The sequence below is a fragment of the Mustela nivalis genome (assembly GCF_964662115.1).
Source record: "Mustela nivalis genome assembly, chromosome: 8".
NCBI lineage: Eukaryota > Metazoa > Chordata > Mammalia > Carnivora > Mustelidae > Mustela > Mustela nivalis.
The window spans coordinates 79,532,925-79,552,436 of NC_139027.1; the positions used below are offsets into that span (position 1 = coordinate 79,532,925).

At 40.8% G+C, this 19,512-nt stretch overlaps 1 protein-coding gene across 32 annotated transcripts in view; it reads right to left on the reverse strand.

Annotated features, from left to right (window-relative positions):
- Window positions 1–19,512, reverse strand: part of AFF3 (ALF transcription elongation factor 3) — a 571,712-nt gene that overhangs the window by 82,143 nt on the left and 470,057 nt on the right. For 20 of the 32 annotated variants that reach the window (XM_082747043.1, XM_082747033.1, XM_082747054.1 and 17 more), the window contains one exon: window positions 6,160–6,200. In XM_082747043.1, the coding sequence (XP_082603169.1) occupies window positions 6,160–6,200 (41 nt within the window). The remainder of the gene's footprint in view (window positions 1–6,159; window positions 6,201–19,512) is intronic. The other 12 variants (XM_082747049.1, XM_082747045.1, XM_082747035.1 and 9 more) reach the window with 1 other exon arrangement.

Here is a 19,512-nt window from a genome sequence, read left to right on the forward strand (position 1 = left end):
TCAAACCTACGACCCTGAGTTCACAATCTGAGCCAAAACTGAGTCAGACACTAAACAGACTGAGTCACCCAGATACCCCTGGAAATCATTCATTTCTTCCCACTCTTCATCTGTGTGCCAATTAATAGTGTTTCTCAATTCTGTAGCATCTTACAGGCATGAACACCTGCTTTAACCTGTTAGTGGTGAGCCCCTGACCATCAACCTCAGTCTCCTGGGTGGTCTGCTGCAGTGGTACATAGCTAGTTGCAGGAAAAGTATTTTCTAATTTCAGCCCAAAGCTGTCATCTTTCAACTCCAAAACATCAGTCCTAGTTCATTCATTTATTTGCTCATTGTTTTCATTCATTCTTCAAGTGACTTCCTGTGTCTTCTAATCACTAGGAGCTATGCTAGGTGCTTGGGATAAAAAGGTAACCAAGCCAGAAACATCAGGATTATTAGAACTATTAGTAGAAACAAAGTATTAGCACAGAGTGAGTTAACTATTTGTTAGAATGTAGAACATGGCGCCTAGCCCCATTCACATCTGCTTTGTTGCTGCGGTGGAAGATGAATCATAATCATTGGGAATCAGAGGATGTGGAGTTTAGTCCCAGCTCTGCCACATCCTACCTTGTGACCTTGGATGAGTCACATCACCTAGCTCAGGCTCAGTCTTCTTCTCTGTAAAATGGGCTTCCTAGCTTATGAGGTTGTTGTGAGGATCACAAAATGAGACAGTCAACGTGATAGTGCTTCTAAACTCGAAAGCTCTTTTTAATTTACATGGTATACCAAAAAGACTTCAGTATAAGTAAGAAGTCCCTTGCACTGGACAATGCTATGGGTCTCAAGGGAAGGGTTGATAGACACCCTCTAGAACACCATGCTAGCAGCATCTTCAAAAAGGAAATTTAAAATTTCTTAAAAAGTCCTGCATCCCCCACCCCTTTTTGGAAACTTTGAGAAGAGACCAACTGTTAGAAGTACATGGTAACTGTGACTCCCTTCTCAGGACACTAGAGACATTGTGTAAAATGTTAACCAGAAAGTTACATTTCTATGCTGGTGGCCACCCCCAGCATGCTTCCTTTGCATGGCTGAAGAGGTCCACTTGGCAAGGGGTCAAGAAGAGGAAGCTGGATGCAAACCCCCACGTTGCAGTCCGATGCATCATCCCATCCTCCTCACCTTGCTCTGGGGCCATTTCCAGTCCTGCCTTTGGACAAACACCAGCCCCGTGTGGAAGGAAAACCCCTTCCTTTTAGTCTATTTCTCATTTCCTTAATTCTATTACATTCTCCCTAATGGGAGGAGGAGATTTGATGGGTGAGATTTATTTGAATGAGCCCAAAGAGGCCCTTCTTTTTGTAAAGCCAGCATCACTTTACACAGTAAAGCCCTGAGCAGAGGTGTACGGCCATTTCTGCTCACCACTGTGTCTCTGCCCCAGCTCTGCACCTGGCTGAGCACGCGGGATGTGCTCACTAACTGCTCGTGGCACAAGTGAATCAATCAATGGCAGTTGTTTGGATTTCAATATAAATGGATCTTGGACCTGAGATATTGCCAGATGGGCAGACAGGTTACAGTCTGGTGATGCATCTCCAAGGCTATAAAAATGTAGCTGTTTCTGGAGTCAGACACTGACATTTCAGAAGATGATTATATGCACAATTTAACCACACAGCCACTCGTGCCCTCCAAGTGCCATCGCTTCAACAACTGTTTTCATGTTGGCTTTCTTACATTCTTTTTTTTTTTTTTTTTAAGTCAGGCACAATTTCCGCACTTCCCCAGCTCCTCTTATTTCCAGCTGAATGTGATTTATTCATATGAAATTATGCTCCATTTTTATAAAACCCAAGTTACTGCAAATGATGCTTGAGGTTTCACAGAAAATATTAATTCCTGATCTCCTGCTATAAAGCATCCCTGCTCGTTCTGCAGCAGCTCTGTCGCTCGGAGACAGATGGAAGCAGTCCAAGGGTATGATTAACTTCTTAGTCCTGGCAATTTCCTAGTGCTCCTCTTGCCCTAGATTTCCAGATTGACCTCCAGCTTCCCTGCAAATGCACAGTTGCTCAGCTTGATAAATCACACGAATCCCTTTTTTGATCACAGTTATCTACTATTTACTACTTATGAGGTGAAGTTAATCATATTCAGAGGCACTTCATATGCTGCACGCATACCCTTCCTTCTCTGAACAGCACTTTGCATATTTTCCACATTACAGCGATGTGGCAGCTTTCACAGTGCAGCGAGTCTACAGCAAAGACACACCTTTATAAATGAGCCTCATGCCCATTTATCCTTATTCTCCTCTGCCTCTCTCTACCCTGCCTGGTACAATCATCCATAAGGAGAAAAAAAAAAAACAAAAAAAAACCTGGGAGGCACATTCTAAGGAGTGACTAAGTAAGAAAGAGAGTGTCGTTTGTAGATTGAGGTTTTCTTATAATTGGCTTGTTTGACCTTGTTGAGAATTCTGAACTCTTCGTGCCCTGGTCTCCTACTTTTTTCATGATTTGGGGAATCAGTGGGCCTCTGGTAGGCCAGCTGACACTCAAAGGCATAAAACAGATGAAAAATTCCACAGTGAGCAGTAGGAAAGAATAACAGTGCCATTCTACCCTCACTCAAGGCTTCCTGTCACTGCAGGGTGGCACAAGCTAGCTGGGCTGAAGCCCACATTTGCCTTCCTGGTGTGATCCAGTCTTCAACACTCTGGCTATTTTGGAGGAACCATTAATTCAGCCCATTGTTCAGGCAAAACTGAACAAGGCCACAGGCTTTCATTAGAGATGACTACAGAAGATTTTTACGTTTAGGTAATGGAAATATCACAGTTTTAATTTATCAAGGTTGTGTATTGATTGCTGTAAAGCACAGAACTTTAAAGCACAGTCTTAACTGTCAGATACTGGATTTCTGCTGGAATGTCTATTTAAACCAAGAAACTAGAGAAATGAAAAGATAGATAAGATTGGCCTTCAAAAGACATCTGGATATTCTCTCATCTCAGATATCCCAAAGGGACAAGATTTCTACCTGCCATTGAAATGAAACGGGAAAGGCCAACCCTCTTTCTTATAACTTGTCTTATCGGGTCAGGTCTCTAAGACTTAGATGCAGGTTTTCTCACAGGGAAGCAGAGAACAACCCCTGGCTTCCTTAAGTATATGCTCATACCTACCAATGACCCCAAGGTCATCATCAAGTTCACATCTTGAAACAAAATGACTCTACTCCTGTATCAAATATCCTTGTGTTCACCAGGTACTCAAGGTGGTTATAAGGCTAACGGGAAGTGAAAGGGGCCCACATGTGAACAGATTAGCAGGACAGGAGACAAGAAGTCCATGGTGGCACAGCCTGAACCAACACGGACTATTCTGTCCAACTGTAGAACTCAGGAAAGCACCTTTTAAGGTCTGAAAAGTGCTGCCACTTTCTAGGACAAAATGAAAAGTGCTGCCTCATCATAATGGAATTTTATAGCATGAAGTGATAACAGGCTGAAAACAACAGTTCAGGAAAACAGAATAGTTTATGTCATTGAATGTAGAATAGATTCATACCCTGTTCCGAGTAGCCAGAGATACAAGGGTAAGATCTCTACCTTAGGAAGGTCACAACTTGGGGGAAATTTTTTTTTTAAAGATTTTATTTATTTATTTGACAGACAGAGATCACAAGTAGGCAGAAAGGCAGGCAGAGAAAGAGAGAGAGGAGAATGCAGGCTCCCCGCTGAGCAGAGAGCCCCATGTGGGACTGGATCCCAGGACCCTGGGATCATGACCTGAGCCAAAGGCAGAGGCTTAAACCACTGAGCTGCCCTGGCGCCCAGGGAAATTTTTGCTTAATCCCATAGCCGTGCTGGGGTGGTTCCTCTGACAGGCAGATATTGGGCGAGACATGCCATAGTGTGATCCAGAGTCACATTCATCATTTTCTAAAAAATACTGGTTTACTCAACAGAATAAGTAATGTGCTAGAAAATGATGTCTATTACTTGGTAAGTTAGCATTCCCTAATTTAAGAAAATAGAAAATATAAATCTCATAAACTCAGTAGGTGTTTTAAGTCCTTATTTTAAAAAAGGATTTTAAATTCTATCTCCAAATGATTACAGATACTTCTCACTTTGGGAAATTACTTGTATGGCTCTGAATTTGTGGAAAACAGAATAGAGAGAAGGTATACACAATTGCATTGTTAGAACAGCGAAGTCAACTCATTTCTTTAAAATGAGCCAAACTCCCCCAATTTTGAACAGAAAAACCTTTAGACATAAGGGAGAAATCCTCTATAACATTTAAAGATGGAGAAATTCATAAGAAGAGAGATTACATTGGGAACCTGTTTCTTGGGAATGGACTTCTTTTTTCATAGTATTCAGCTGTTAGCACTGATACAATAACAGGGGCTAAAATGTTAACTACTAGTTGACTAACTGTTGGTTTTGATGAGGGGTTTTAGATATAGTATCAGAAAAAGTCAAAGGGAATAGTACTGTTGTTCATCATTAAAATCATGCACGTTTTCTATCCAGGACAGAATCATGTGTCTTTTGGGAAGCAGCCTTAGAATGCATTAGTTCTAGTCTTTGCATTTGCAGCCATGTGTTCAAAGGAATTCCCTATTTTCCTGAAGTAGGTTTTTATTCATTCTACCAAAGGTCATAATGAGGTTTTGTGTCTATATATATAGCTTCACTGAAATATCATTTATATGCCATAAAGTTCATCCATTTAAAATATGCAATTTGATGGCTTTTAGCAGAGGTCTGTGAAACCATCACCATGATCTAATTTTATAACATTTTCAATACCTCCAAAAGAAATCTTCTAATCATTGGCAATAACATAATATTGTCAACTAAGGGCCTTCACTTGGTTTTCAGTGCATTTTGTTGAAGGAAACTCTTACTTAACTACTCAAAGAAACATGTAGAGGAAAGGAATTAATGTGTCAGATTTTCAATGTTTTGATACAGTGTGTCCTTCCTACCAACAGACTCAGAAGCAGTATAGTTGTCAGCTTTTGTGAAAATCCCAGAAGCAATTCCAGGAGATCATGTGGTGGCCCCTCTCAGAGCACACAAGCTTGTGTGGTTGTCATGGGGAAGGCTTTTTCAACTGCAGTAAAAATACTCATACTCAGCCTGCCACCAAAGAGAAAATGCTTTTCACCCATGTGCACAGATAATTTGCCTAAGTGACAGGATTTGCCTTGGAGAAGCACTGAACTGAGCTAGTCGACACAGTCAATTATTGTTCATTCAAAAAAAAAAAAAGAACTGAGAAGAAAAGGAAGGTGGTAACAGTTAGCTAGATAATGCTGACATCCCAACCAGCCAGCCAGGGGAACATCTCCAGCTGCTTCTAACACAGCAAGAACCTCCCTTGTGGACAGCAACTGGGGCTTCCTCTTCACCTCCTGACAATTCTTTAAGAAACACACACATACACACACACACACACCGCAATCTTAGTAAATGAAAGCTCAAAGACCAACCAAAACAAAAAGAGTCTGGTCTGTTCTTGAAGGGAACTCTGTATATCCCTGTTCAGCTATCTCCACACACAGCCTTTTGGGCCTTTTGGGCAGAGCAGGATGTGAAATGCAGCTTAAGTATGTTTATTGATTAGGTTTATACATCTCGTTCAATAACACAAGTCCGAAAACACAAGCCAAAGCCAGGAGTAAAAAGTCAGGCACTTGGGACCATGAACTGGGATATGTGCACGAAGTACTTCAAGTGAGAATTTCATCAAAAGACAGACAGCTACTGATGAAACACTATGGAAAAAGTCTGAAGAAAACACCTCAAAATAAATGAAGCACTTATTGCTGAAAAATGAGCTTAGATCTCCACCAATTCCAAAGTTCAGAATTTACTGCCCCATGCAGGTCTTTTCCTCTAAGTTTACTTGTCTCCTGTTTCATTACACAACAAGGGATTCTTCATACTTTCTATGAAATACAACAAGGCGATTTTTGCAGTAATAAACTCCACACATGCATGACAAATCCAAGCATGCAAAATGTTTAACATCCCAGTTCACAGATACTTTAGGGACAAAATCCGATTATGAATTATATGCCACAATAAATAGGGCTCAATGTTTCATAAAGCAATTTATAGTTCATAAAAATGACAAAATGTACCTGTCAGACAGAGCGTGGAGAGCTGTTCTCTGGGCTGCCTGCTGGAAGGAAAGGCAGAGATGTTTATTTAATATTCTGACTTTAAATTATGTACTCAATCAACACTTTAAAAAATCTGGTCACACATTTTTGCCAAATATTAAACTACTAGCAACATAGTACGAGTCCCATCATGTTAAGAAATGAAGGTTTCCAGAAGAGTTGACAGAAGCCCCTCCCCGCCCTCGAAGCGGACACCTGCCACCAGGGGGCGAGCACGGGGAGGCAAGGAGTACTTGGCAGGTGAGGTTAGACCAGTCTCTGGAGACCAGGGGAGAGGATCAGAGCTGTTGCACTTTTATTCTCCAAAATCGTTTTCCTATGGTTTTATTCTACTTTCCTCTAAGAAAAAAATCTGTCTTGGCTCCTTTGTGGCTCCCTTCTCAATGAAAGTGTAATTTTTGACTCAGTTTTCAGATTTATCAAAAAAGTTACCACAATTAGAAATTGGAACGCCAACTGGAAATGTGATGATATTATGAGATTATTGATTTGTTGAAGACATAGTAATGATGCTGGGGTGATTTTAAAGAAAATCTTTTAGAGATACATATTGAAATATTTATGGGTACAATTATATGATGTTGGGGTTTGCTTTAAAACATTACATTTGGAAGAGAGGTAGAGTGAGCGGGCCTTTATAAATGAAACAAGATGGCCTTGGGTTGGTAACTGTTGAAGCTAAGTGATGAGCACACTGGAAATTATTATATTATTCTGGGCATTTTTGTATGTTTTTGAAACTTTTCCTACTACCAAAACTAAGAGAAAAAGAAAAGAAAAAAGGCCATTATTTCTCCATCAGATTCTCTCAGGTTTGTAATAACTTTTTGTCTGCCTTCTCTATAATTTTATACACTGGCTTTCTATTAATGAGCACTCTGACACTTCAGAAGGCCAAGATCACACTCTGTTCTCTGTCTCAGAAACTCTAATTGGGAGGGGATCAAAACATGGCCTGTAAGACCAAGGCTATCTCAGGATGCACCAGGAAATAAAGAGTGCATAAAATTCATGTATGTTACACATGTCAAGTTTACTGCTTACCAGGGACACCAAAATGCTTCCCATGCTATTCTTCATTCCATTTAGACAGCAGACAAAATAGACAGAATCTTCATATTAGAAAAAGAAAATGACACATCAGCATCATCAACCCTACTATAGAAATGAAATACACCTTTGGTGGGGAGCTTCATGTCCTTGGTTCAGTCAGTCCAACATTTACTGACTTGCTACTGTGTAGAGACTAGTGGCTCTGGGCTCCAGGAGGGACAAAAACAAAAGCCCAATAAGTAGTCATTGTCTTGGAGAAGCTTCATCCCTATATAGGAAGTCACACTGGAGATCCAGGGATGACTTGAGGGCACTTACGAAATAACATGTAAATGAAAAGGTTAAGCTAGGACAGTGTTAAGAAGATGCAGGTCTGAATGACAACTAATGGTTGGTGGACCAGTAGCACCTCAAACAGTGCCTAGAACTGTTAGCATGTGCTTGGTAAATATCCAAAGTAAACACTAAATGAATGAATCCATTAGGGAATCCTTCCCACTGAAATTTGAGCAGAACTTTAAAGACAAGGTGTGTCTGGAATTGAGTAGAGGTGTTTCTTCGTTTTATATTCATGGGGGGGATCACTATTGGCTCTTACTGCCTGAGGTTGGGAATGTTAAAACCTTTCAAAGATCAGGAAGTGCCCATGTACAGTGAGGACAAGTTCCCTTAAAATCACAAGGGTAATTCTATGGAGAAACACTAGAGCAAAGTAGGAAGGAAAGACAGATTTGAAATAAGTCAGATTTGCTTCTGGGCCTGGCAAAAGGTACTGGAAAATAAACAAGAGGAACTTCAATAATTTCCATAAATGACATAATCACACGGATTTAAGAAAAAACAAAGTCTGTGGAACTGCAAATGGCAACCATAGAGTAGCCCTCAATCTAGGTCTGCTTCCAAATCGCCCTCTCCTTCCCTGAAGGGGATGACGAGGGAGCCAGTCGGTCAATGTCCAGGTTATTGCAGACGATCTAAGGGGTTACTGCTTTCCCTCTTCCCCCTGGTTTCCAGTAAATTAAGGCCCAAATATCCTGGCATTCCAGTGTCACATAATTAGTCCAAGAGAGGGAAGAAGAATACCCACAGATCATCTCTTGGTGAGGACACTGGAGGGAGCAGGAAGAGGTGAGAAGCCTGAGGAAGACCTGGAGCCCAGGAGTCCCCTCGGATACCTCGGGGGGATGGGAATACTTCCTTCTCTTACACTCCCTTGTCGGCACTCTTCTGGAGGGCCAGCCTAGGAGCATGCCCACAAAAAGCACCCAGTAAGTGACAGGTCGCCATCGTTGTGCCCATATTTGCCTCCTAAAGGGTTCTCTTATTGCTCAGCAAGATGGCTTTCCCTTTTGGCAGCTATCCTTGAAAAGAACAGAAGTCTCTACTCTTGACTCTGGCTAAATATACAAAAAGAATTTGGAACTCCCCAAAGGAAAGATGGCATGCATTATTAGTACAGTCTCTTGACATCATCTCAGCAGGAGGCCCTGGAGACGGACTCTTTCTGAAATAACAGAAATCATGAGGGATGGGACTACAAGTTCAACAGAAACCTCTCAAATAGCCTCTGAAGTTTCCCCTAGCCATGGGTGTCAGTGTTTAAAAAGTCTATTGACTCTTTTCTCTCCTGCCTCCAAATACTTCCTGTGGACTTTTGCGATAAGGAAATACCATGCTTTTTGATGTGCAGCCTACAAGAAAATTATTTAGAAAGCAAAAGCAAAGGCAAAACAAACAAAAATGAGAAACTCAGCCACTCAGCCATCACTAGAGTGATGTATCCCAGGCGGTGGCACCTGTTGAGAAGGTCTCCATAGGCCTGATGTTGGCTGAGTGCTCCTCACATAAGCTGACCTGGAAGCTGGGAGCAGGGGCTGCTTTTCCCTTAGCAGATGGGTGTGATGCTGGGGCTAAAAGGCTTTAACGTATGTCACAGATATAGGAAGGTTTAGACATTGGTCATCCCACCAGTCACTAAGTAATGTCTGTCTGAGACAGTCACTCTTCAATCTGTCCACACAACACGTGATATCACCCACTTCACGCCAGGGTATTTAGCGCCACTGACTGCCTGCACCACTATTTTCAGTGCCTGGTTTTGATTGTGCTATTTAATTTGCAGTTATTCTACATCATTAAAAACTTTACAGAGGGTGACACATCATCCATCAGGAAAAGAGATGAGAGTATTTTAACCAGTTTAAATAATTCCTTGAGAAAATAAAAGCTTTATGGCATTAGATTAAAGTTGTATGTCATATAGCAAGGCAAAGCCCACTTTTTTTTTTTTTTTTTAAATTGCCTCGCCTCTTAAAAGTAGTTTGGATTTTGCATGCTATTTCACTTCATGGTTGGAAAATAATAAAATAAATAAACACTGGAATTAAAGAGCAGAGAAAAAATTACTTAGGTGACTCATGATTGAAGCCTGAAAAACTACTATAGTAAACTAGATGAACTGCCCAATTTCCTTCTTTCAAGAGTTGTACATTACAGCAACCATATTTTTCTCTTCCTAAATCATCTCCTCTAGTAACTTTCCTCTTATTCAGTTCTCAGAAAAACAAGGTGAGAAGGTTAAGTGAATGCTTCATTGATTTCTCCTGAGTTCATTACTCATTCATGAACGACTCTGAAGCACAAGTCTATGAGACAAAACAAGTCTTCCACCAGAAATAATCATTTTCCAGGTTCTCTCCAGGAGATGACATGTTTTCTCTGTCTTTATTACAGTAAGCTTGGTGTTTTGGAACATAATCAGTAGACATTCAGGTTTCAATGATGCTAAATGAATTACCAGTCACAATCTGTTATTGAAGAGAACTCAAAGAGGAAATTAAGTGCCCTTCTTGTAATTGGGTTGTGCATAGAACAAGTTTATGGAAATTGGAGTGGGGAGGAGAATGAAAGGAAGAGGCTGAAATTCAGAAGAGTCTCAGGATGATCCAATTTCTTTTTTACTTGATAGAAACAGACTAACATGTGGACAGCTCTCTAATTTGATCTGAAGTACCTACAATGTACAGATAATGGTCTCGGCTTGGGTGACAGGGAAAAATGGACAAAACCCTCCTCATATAGTACTTAAGGTCTAGAATGAGTCAGATATGAAAAGTTAAACATACGCAAACATTCTAGATGACAAGAGCTATGAGACAGACTATGACGGAGATCTCATTTGGAATGAATGGTCAGGGAAAGCTTGCTAAACTAGACAAAGCACATAAAAAAGTTGATGCGTAAAGGATAAAGAAATTACTGACCCAGAGAAACAGGAATGAATGGTGAAGAAAGGGTCCAGGCAATGAAGACAGTTTGGGAGCAAAGGCCTGAGGTAGGCCTAGATCCTTGCTCAACTGAAGAACTAAAGAAAGGACACTGTGGGGGAGCTCAGTGAACAGTGGGGGCAGGGGCAGATCTCAAGGGCTCTGGAGGTCAGAATAAGGATTTTGGATATTATCCACAGGGCAATAAAAAGTCATTGAAGGATTTATATTATGGGAAGTTGGGTGAAGGATGTACAGGACCTGCCTCTATATTCTTTGTCTCTTGGGAGGAGTCAAGATGGCAGAGAAGCAGCAGGCTGAGACTACTTCAGCTAGCAGGAGATCAGCTAGATAGCTTATCTAAAGATTGCAAACACCTGCAAATCCATCAGCAGATCGAAGAGAAGAAGAACAGCAATTCTGGAAACAGAAAAACAACCACTTTCTGAAAGGTAGGACTGGCAGAGACGTGAATCCAAAGTGATGGGAAGATAGACCCCAGGGGGAGGGGCTGGCTCCCGGCAAGCGGTGGAGCAACGGAGCACAAAATCAGGACTTTTAAAAGTCTGTTCCGCTGAGGGACATCGCTCCAGAGGCTAAATCGGGACGAAGCCCATGCGGGGTCAGCGTGGCCTCAGGTCCCGCAGGGTCACAGAAGGATCAGGGGTGTCTGAGTGTCGCAGAGCTTGCGGGTATTGGAACGGGAAAGCCGGCTACAGAGTCAGAGCCGACAGTAAGCTCACAGCTTGGTGTTACCTTGAACCAGCCGCAGGTTCGGTGAGCTCAGGGCACGGTCGGAGGTCAGGCAGACGGGAGTAACTGGGCGCTGTTCTCTGAGGGCGCACTGAGGAGTGGGGCCCTGGGCTCTTGCCTACTCTGGGCAGGAGACCAGGAGGCCGCCATTTGTATTCCCGTCCCCTGGAACTCTACGGAAAGAGCTCAGGGAACAAAAGCTCCTGAAAGCAAACCCTAGCGAATTACTCAGCCCGGCCCCTGGTAAGGGTGGTGCAATTCCGCCTGGGGCAAAGACACTTGAGAATCACTACACCAGGCTCCTCCCCCAGAAGATCAATAAGAAAGCCAGCCAAGACCAAGTTTACCTACCAAGGAGTGCGGTTTTAATACCAAGGAGAGCAGCAGAATTCCAGAGGAGGAGAAAGCAAAGCACAGAACTCATGGCTTTCTCCCTGTGATTTTTTTAGTTTTGCAGTTAATTTACTTTTTTTCTTTTTCATTTTTTTTTTCTCGCCTTCTGGTAAATTTTTTTTTAAATTTTTACCCTTTTCTTTTTTAACTAGTTTATCTAATATATATATATTTTCTTTTTTATATTTTTCTTTATTTTTTTTTCTTTTTAAAAAATTCTTTTATTTATTTATTTTTCTTTTTTTTTTCTTTCTTCCTTTTTGAACCTCTTTTTATCCCCTTTCTCCCCCCTCAGGATTTGGGATCTCTTCTGATTTGGTTAAAGCATATTTTCCTGGAGTTGTTGCCACCCTTTTAGTATTTTACTTGCTCCTTCATATACTCTTATTTGAACAAAATGACAAGACGGAAAAATTCACCACACAAAAAAGAACAAGAGGCAGTACCGAAGGCTAGGGACTTAATCAATACAGACATTGGTAATATGTCTGATCTAGAGTTCAGAATGACAATTCTCAAGGTTCTAGCTGGGCTCGAAAAAGGCATGGAAGATATTAGAGAAACCCTCTCGGGAGATATAAAAGCCTTTTCTGGAGAAATAAAAGAACTAAAATCTAACCAAGTTGAAATCAAAAAAGCTATTAATGAGGTGCAATAAAAAAAGGAGGCTCTCACTGCTAGGATAAATGAGGCAGAAGAAAGAATTAGTGATATAGAAGACCAAATAACAGAGAATAAAGCAGCTGAGCAAAAGAGGGACAAACAGCTACTGGACCACGAGGGGAGAATTCGAGAGATGAGTGACACCATAAGACGAAACAACATTAGAATAATTGGGATTCCAGAAGAAGAAGAAAGAGAGAGGGGAGCAGATGGTATATTGGAGAGAATTATTGGGGAGAATTTCCCCAATATGGCAAAGGGAATGAGCATCAAAATTCAGGAGGTTCAGAGAACGCCCCTCAAAATCAATAAGAATAGGCCCACACCCCGTCACCTAATAGTAAAATTTACAAGTCTCAGTGACAAAGAGAAAATCCTGAAAGCAGCCCGGGAAAAGAAGTCTGTAACATACAATGGTAAAAATATTAGATTGGCAGCTGACTTATCCACAGAGACCTGGCAGGCCAGAAAGAGCTGGCATGATATTTTCAGAGCACTAAACGAGAAAAACATGCAGCCAAGAATACTATATCCAGCTAGGCTATCATTGAAAATAGAAGGAGAGATTAAAAGCTTCCAGGACAAACAAAAACTGAAAGAATGTGCAAACACCAAACCAGCTTTACAGGAAATATTGAAAGGGGTCCTCTACACAAAGAGAGAGCCTACAAGTGGTAGATCAGAAAGGAACAGAGACCATATATAGTAACAGTCACCTTACAGGCAATACAACGGCACTAAATTCATATCTCTCAATAGTTACCCTGAATGTTAATGGGCTAAATGCCCCTGTCAAAAGACACAGGGTATCAGAATGGATAAAAAAACAAAACCCATCTATATGTTGCCTCCAAGAAACTCATTTTAAGCCCAAAGACACCTCCAGATTTAAAGTGAGGGGGTGGAAAAGAATTTACCATGCTAATGGACATCAGAAGAAAGCAGGAGTGGCAATCCTTATATCAGATCAATCAGATTTTAAGCCAAAGACTATAATAAGAGATGAGGAAGGACACTATATCATACTCAAAGGGTCTGTCCAACAAGAAGCAGTTTGTTCAGTAGACTTTGACCTTATCCTGTTCTCTGCAGGGGTCAGGCAGAGTCACGGAAGATAATGTAATTGATGATCTAAATAAGAACATTTTGGAGAATGGAAGGGGATGCTACCCAGATGGGAGTCAGGGGCAGCAGGAGAAAACTCTGCTTTTCTGGGCATGCTGGGTTGTATGGCTGCCCTAATTAAGACAGCTTTGCACAAATATAAATAAGATCAAGACAAGAAGACAGAATTTCAGGGGCTTAGGAGCTTGTCAATAAAGAAAGCAAACCGTGGAATGGGGTTAGCAGTGGCAAATTACTTGCATTCTTGTTTCTTTAAGTCAAGCCAATGTTTCTATCATTTTCCTGTTCTCTTCCCAGCCACTCCTCCTTTCATTTAGATTCTGCCTAATATGAGGTCCAGTTCATCCTTTTTATAAGTGCTCCTTGACCAAGGCTTTTGTTGCTCTTTCTCTCTCAGAACTCCTAGCCCAGAGCATGTATTAGCGCCAGGTTCTTTTCTTTCTTGAGGAGTTTGCCATCTGCTTCATGGGAATTCTAATCGTGGCTCCTCCAGTTCCCTGAGGATCACTGAAGGTGGAAACCCGAGCCCATTGCCCCTCACAGGAAAGGGCTTACTGGAGGCTGACAAACAACACTTGCAGTGGGATTCAGAGGCAGGATGTGAGTAACTTAATGGGGATGCTATATTGCCACTATTTGCCATAGCAGCAATCTAAAAGATTTGTTGAAATACATCTTTTTCTTTGCTGTATATTCTTTATTTCACTTTCCTGAAAAGCTAGGGTACACTTTCCTTTTTGGAGAATGGATGGTTAGTTTTTTCCCCCACACCGGATTGCTTAGATTTGTTTATGTCTACCATAAATTCCATAAAGACAGTAACAAGTATTTATTGAGCACCTATTATATCCCATGGTAAATGCTGATTGTGGTTGACAATACCAGATAAATTCTGCCTATATAATGATATCTCATAATTTGGCTTCTTGAACTAGCTGACAGATCTGGGGGCTTGTTTGAGGTCAGACTGTGAAGGACAGTCCTAATTTGGCCATTCAGATCTTCAGAGAGGGATTAAGAGAGACATGCTTTTTTTCACTGAGCATTTCCCAGACATTCTACTCACTGGAGATAAACAATGAACCATTTGTGACATCTGCTGTGCAGGATGACCAGCTCCTGCCTCTACATCCTGGAGACTTTTGTCTTCACAAATGAAAACTGAGGGGCAGCCACTAGGAGTTAGGAAAAAGAAGGGAAAGGTGTGGGGACAATGTGAGCACATGCCATGGGGACTATTCCCGTCCACTGTGACTGACATCAGACTCCTGATGTCGGAAGGCTGGGGCTATGCTTAGGGCCTGGAAGATACAACCTTAGACAGTGGGCCATACTGACTGCAACAAGGGCAACATCATAGGTCAGAGGGTCCCAGCAGTTTCCTGGAGGAAGTCTGTGGGGTAGGGAGGCTGGTGTGGGAGTGTTAAGAGGTCACTGTGAAGTGCAGGAATAATGGTAGGAAGAGCCATGATCATGTATGAAGCTATTAACATTCAGCACGATGTTGGGGGGTGGCTGCAGAAGTAAGCTAAGTGATATCCAGCCCCAAGTCAGGTCAAAGGAACAACTTATGCTTCCAGTGATGTGGCGTTGCTGTCCCGTGGCAAGTAGCTGCAGCCTGGCCAGCTGGACACTTACCTCATAAAGGGCTAGTCTTAGGAAGGCTAGACACCAGTTCCTTAAGGACAAGAAATGAGCACCAGTTACTTTATTGGACAACACTTGGTAGAAGGTCTAACTGATAGTATAGGCAGTGGCCGTGTCTCTCTTCTTTCTCTGCCTCCTTCCCTCTTCCTCACTTTCTCCCCTAAAACTCCAGACCTTCTCCCCTTTTTCTCCTCCTACCTTCCAGATCTATTTTTCTATAATCATCTTCTTGCCTTTTCTGATATAAATCAATTTTCCTGGCTTCTTCCTGTACTCCTCTCCTTTTATTACTAAATAGGCATTAAAAAATTTCCAGCAACACAAATGAAGAACATTCCTGGGGAGAAGGGAGAGGAGAAGAGGCAGAAGGGAGAGGGAAGGATGTTAAAATGTGTACTTTAACAATTTTACAGTAATACATTCTTATGTTAATATAAAATGTTTTCTATTAATTTACTTTAGTATTTTTGCTGAGTTACCTTAAGATACTGAAATAGGGGTTCAGTAAGTTTGACTTGCTTATAGTCACAGAGCTGGTAAGTAATGGAACCAGGCCATCAAGGTACCAGAGAGCACCCCAGCCCTGCCTCTGCCTCACCTTGGACAATTCCTGGCAGAGGGTGAAGGGAAGGGGGCAAGAGAAATCTGGAATTCTGCCACTCTCAGCATAAAGAGCACTGGTGGGATGCTGAGTGGACACTAAGACACACAGGGGCAAGCTTCCTAGAACTCATCCCACAGAGCAATTTCAGTTCAGGCCAGACCTTGAGCATGGCCAAGAAGGCGATGGCCTGTTAACAGCTCTCATCTTTGGCATAACAGGGAGATGTTAAGTTCAGTCATTTCCTACTTTGTTGCATTTGCCAAATGCTTTTTAAAGCTTTCAACAAAATCCTTATGCTACCCCAACAGAGTGCTTTGGTGGAGGCCTGTTCACTTTCCACCAGCCTTGGTAGGTGTTTGATTATTATGAATGCAACTGGGGCCCAAGTTGTGTGGAATATAAATGTGACTTTGTTATTGTATAAAGATGATAGTTACACAAATGTTTTGATAGTTTTGTTGTAATGCAACCTATGTTTGAATAACCAACATCTTAAGTCTGGCTTTATAATTCAGTTAAACACCTTTAAGTGTTTAAGTTACTTTAAGTTACCTTACTCAGACAAAATAGCAATATTTGAAGGTAAAAATAGGTTTGTAATGGTTAAGAAAGAGTCTTATAATAGCAATATTTGAAGGTAAAAATAGGTTTGTAATGGTTAAGAGTCTTATAATTGTGCTTTGCAAACCAATTTTTTTTAACATAAAATAAAGTTAAATCGATTCTGTGTTCTTAATAGTATTGGCATTTTTACCTCTCAAAAAACCACTGCCTCAGGGTTTATATGTGAAAGTGTTTTCACATGTAAGATGTAGTAATCACATACTCTTCCTTGAATGGCTCTGGACTTTTAAGAATGAATCCCACCTTGAAAGAAGGGATATCCAGAGACATATTGTTGAATTGACCTCCCCAGAGAGACAGTCTATCTAATTTGTACTTTTCTAGTGTGGAGAGGACTGCCTGATGGCCTGACATTTTGGGAACTGTTTGGTCTGCTTCTTAAAATGGTCTTCTTTGACTCAGCCCAACCTGCTGGCTGCAAATCTGGTCAGGATGGAACTGGCAAGTGCCAAGGGGCGCTGAATTACCACAAATGATTATGCTCCATGTAGAAACAACAGGCTGACAGTCTCCTGAGAAGAGCTGTGCTATGAGATAACCAGTCCCACTTGGAGAAGATTTGGAAAAATACAAACAAAAATAAAACTTTCCAAGTGCATATCTGGACCAAACACCTGAGTGACTAGGTAAACCCTCACTAAATGAAACCACTCAAGCCTGGATCTGAGTGATAGCATATATTCAAAGGAGCTTATACTTCTGAAGAAGCTACTGAAGACAAAAACCATTAAAGTCACAGGACAAAGGACTATTCCTCTGAGTTAAATAGCTTCGTCCTCTGGTGGGAGAATTCCACTTCCTCTGCCAACCAGGAGCTCTGCTGGCAGCTGTATTTGAGAAGAGCCTGCCTATCAACTCTTGATGCATGGCCTTTCCTCTGTTCTCCAAATGGAGAATCCATTTTGTTGGTACTGATACCCACCATTAACAAAAACTTAGCTTAGTTTCAAGAATGTATTTCCTCTATGAATTCTTGAACTTAACAAAAGCAATGATTCGAGGTTTTTGTGTTAATTGTATGGTTGCCCAAATTTAATGGATCATCTTTTAATTTTTATATAATTTTCTCATTTCCCAGATTTTGTTCAGGGTCTTCCAACCAAAACTAGTTACATCCTATGGTCCAGGCTGGTTTGACACAACTAAACCTACATAAATCTCAATCGGGTCCTCAGAAGAGGTCTAGGAAACATTTTAGGAAATAGGGTTGTGGGCCTTTGTACATCTTGCTCAGTGACATTTAACTCGGCTGATAATTTCAATTTTGGAAGTTATTATTCATTAACATGAAACAAAGGCCATTACATTTTTGGTCATCTACCTATGCTCATGTTTTGCACAAATGTGTATGAAGAGTGTCATGATTTAATAAAACTGGCTATACTAAGAGAATTTTGCATTTGCTTTTGGTGACACTAAAATTTTATTGATGTATTATGATTACTTAACTAAGTTTTAGGACTCTTATCCAAATAAAAATGTCCTGCTACACATCTGAGTTTCTGCTGAGACAGATGTTGCAAATAGGTGCTTATTTCATATACATGACAAAGGCCTGACAGGCAGTCGTTTTCAATTTGAGTTTATATATTAAAAAGAAACCAATTCATCAATATGATTAAATTGGATATTTAGTTTAGGGATAACATTAATGCAAGACTAAACATAAAAACAAATACAAACTACTCTTTCTTTTTTTTCTATTTTGCTAGAAGTTTAATATATGCAATATATGCTTCTTTTTGTACACTGAGGGCAGCATTTTTTCTGCCATTTAAAAACTACCTTAAATGTCTGAAGTTAAATTACCATAATGAATATCGCTAATGTGTCTTATTTGATGTTTGGTACTTAGTAGGCATTCAAGATGACTCTCAGAAGGACTCTTATGTAAAAATATTTTAGCTCTTGCTTGACTACAAATAACATCTACAATACAGTTCATTTCTAATGTAGGAGAAATTTGATTTTGGAGCTTTGCCCCTCAAACCTGGTCTTGATTACTGTTTCAACTCCTGTTTATATAATTCTACACAAGTTTGGCAGGATTCAAGAGCACATACCAGGGTGTTGGCTTTTATGAATCTCCTGGGATGTGAATGTCAAGCTGACTGGATGAACTCTGGCCACAAATCCCAGACAAGCACAATGACTCTATTTATTCAGACTTGGCTGCCTGAATGCAGATTGACTCTGTGGGTAATAAATTTTCACAGGCCAAGAACTCCGGCATCAACCAAGCTGATCCTGAGAAGAAAAATGCACCCAGGGAAGTGGAGCAGGGCTGCACAAACCTCCTATGTTTTTATTCCACGTCTGCATATCATTTAGCTAATTCATTTGGTCACTGATACACATGCACTGCCAATGGCTTCAGAGGTTCTTTTTGAAAGCTCTGCTTTCTGTTATGCAATTGCCATATTAAAAAGTAACAAGGGAAAAAATGAACAGCACCTCTTACGACGACTGGTAATCTGCTTTCAATATTACACCCCACACTGATGTGTGTTACCCAGTGGCCTCTATGGTAAAAAGCAGAGAATTGAGTGGGAATATTTCTGTGCCTCCCCATTAGAAACCAAAGGCGACAAAAAGCAATGAGAACTGCAATTCAGTGCTCTGAGCAATAGCACCTATAATCTTGACATCTCGATGCAACAAGGCTTTAGATTCATTTTGAGAAGGCTGGGATTCTCTTTGAGAGACACGATTAGTACTCCATGCATAAATAATAAAAAAAGAACTGGCTCTTTAACTTGGAGATTTATGTTAACTACCTAGATATCTATTAAATTAATCATGTGCTCTCCAAATAGTGATTGGGGATTAAAAGGTAACTTTTGTTCATTGTAAGATGTAAATTACATGAGTAGGAAAATTTCCCTCTACAGATTATATCCAATGATCTGTGCCTGTAAAATTAAAATTGTCAGTTTGAGTGGATAAACCATGCTCATTTAAAGAGGAAAAATGCAGTTATATAATTAAAATGAAAAGACTGCCTGATATGTGTGGATAATGTAATTACTGGAAGCTGCAGGCACATATGTAGCCATTCAATTTGGATCCCTGCTTCTTTACTCTCCCTGAGCTTATATATTTGGCATCTCTGAAACACTGTCTGCAGTTGACATTCTCTCCACTGCTCCTTGTTGAAAGTCTTAATCATCTGATCTTCTCCTC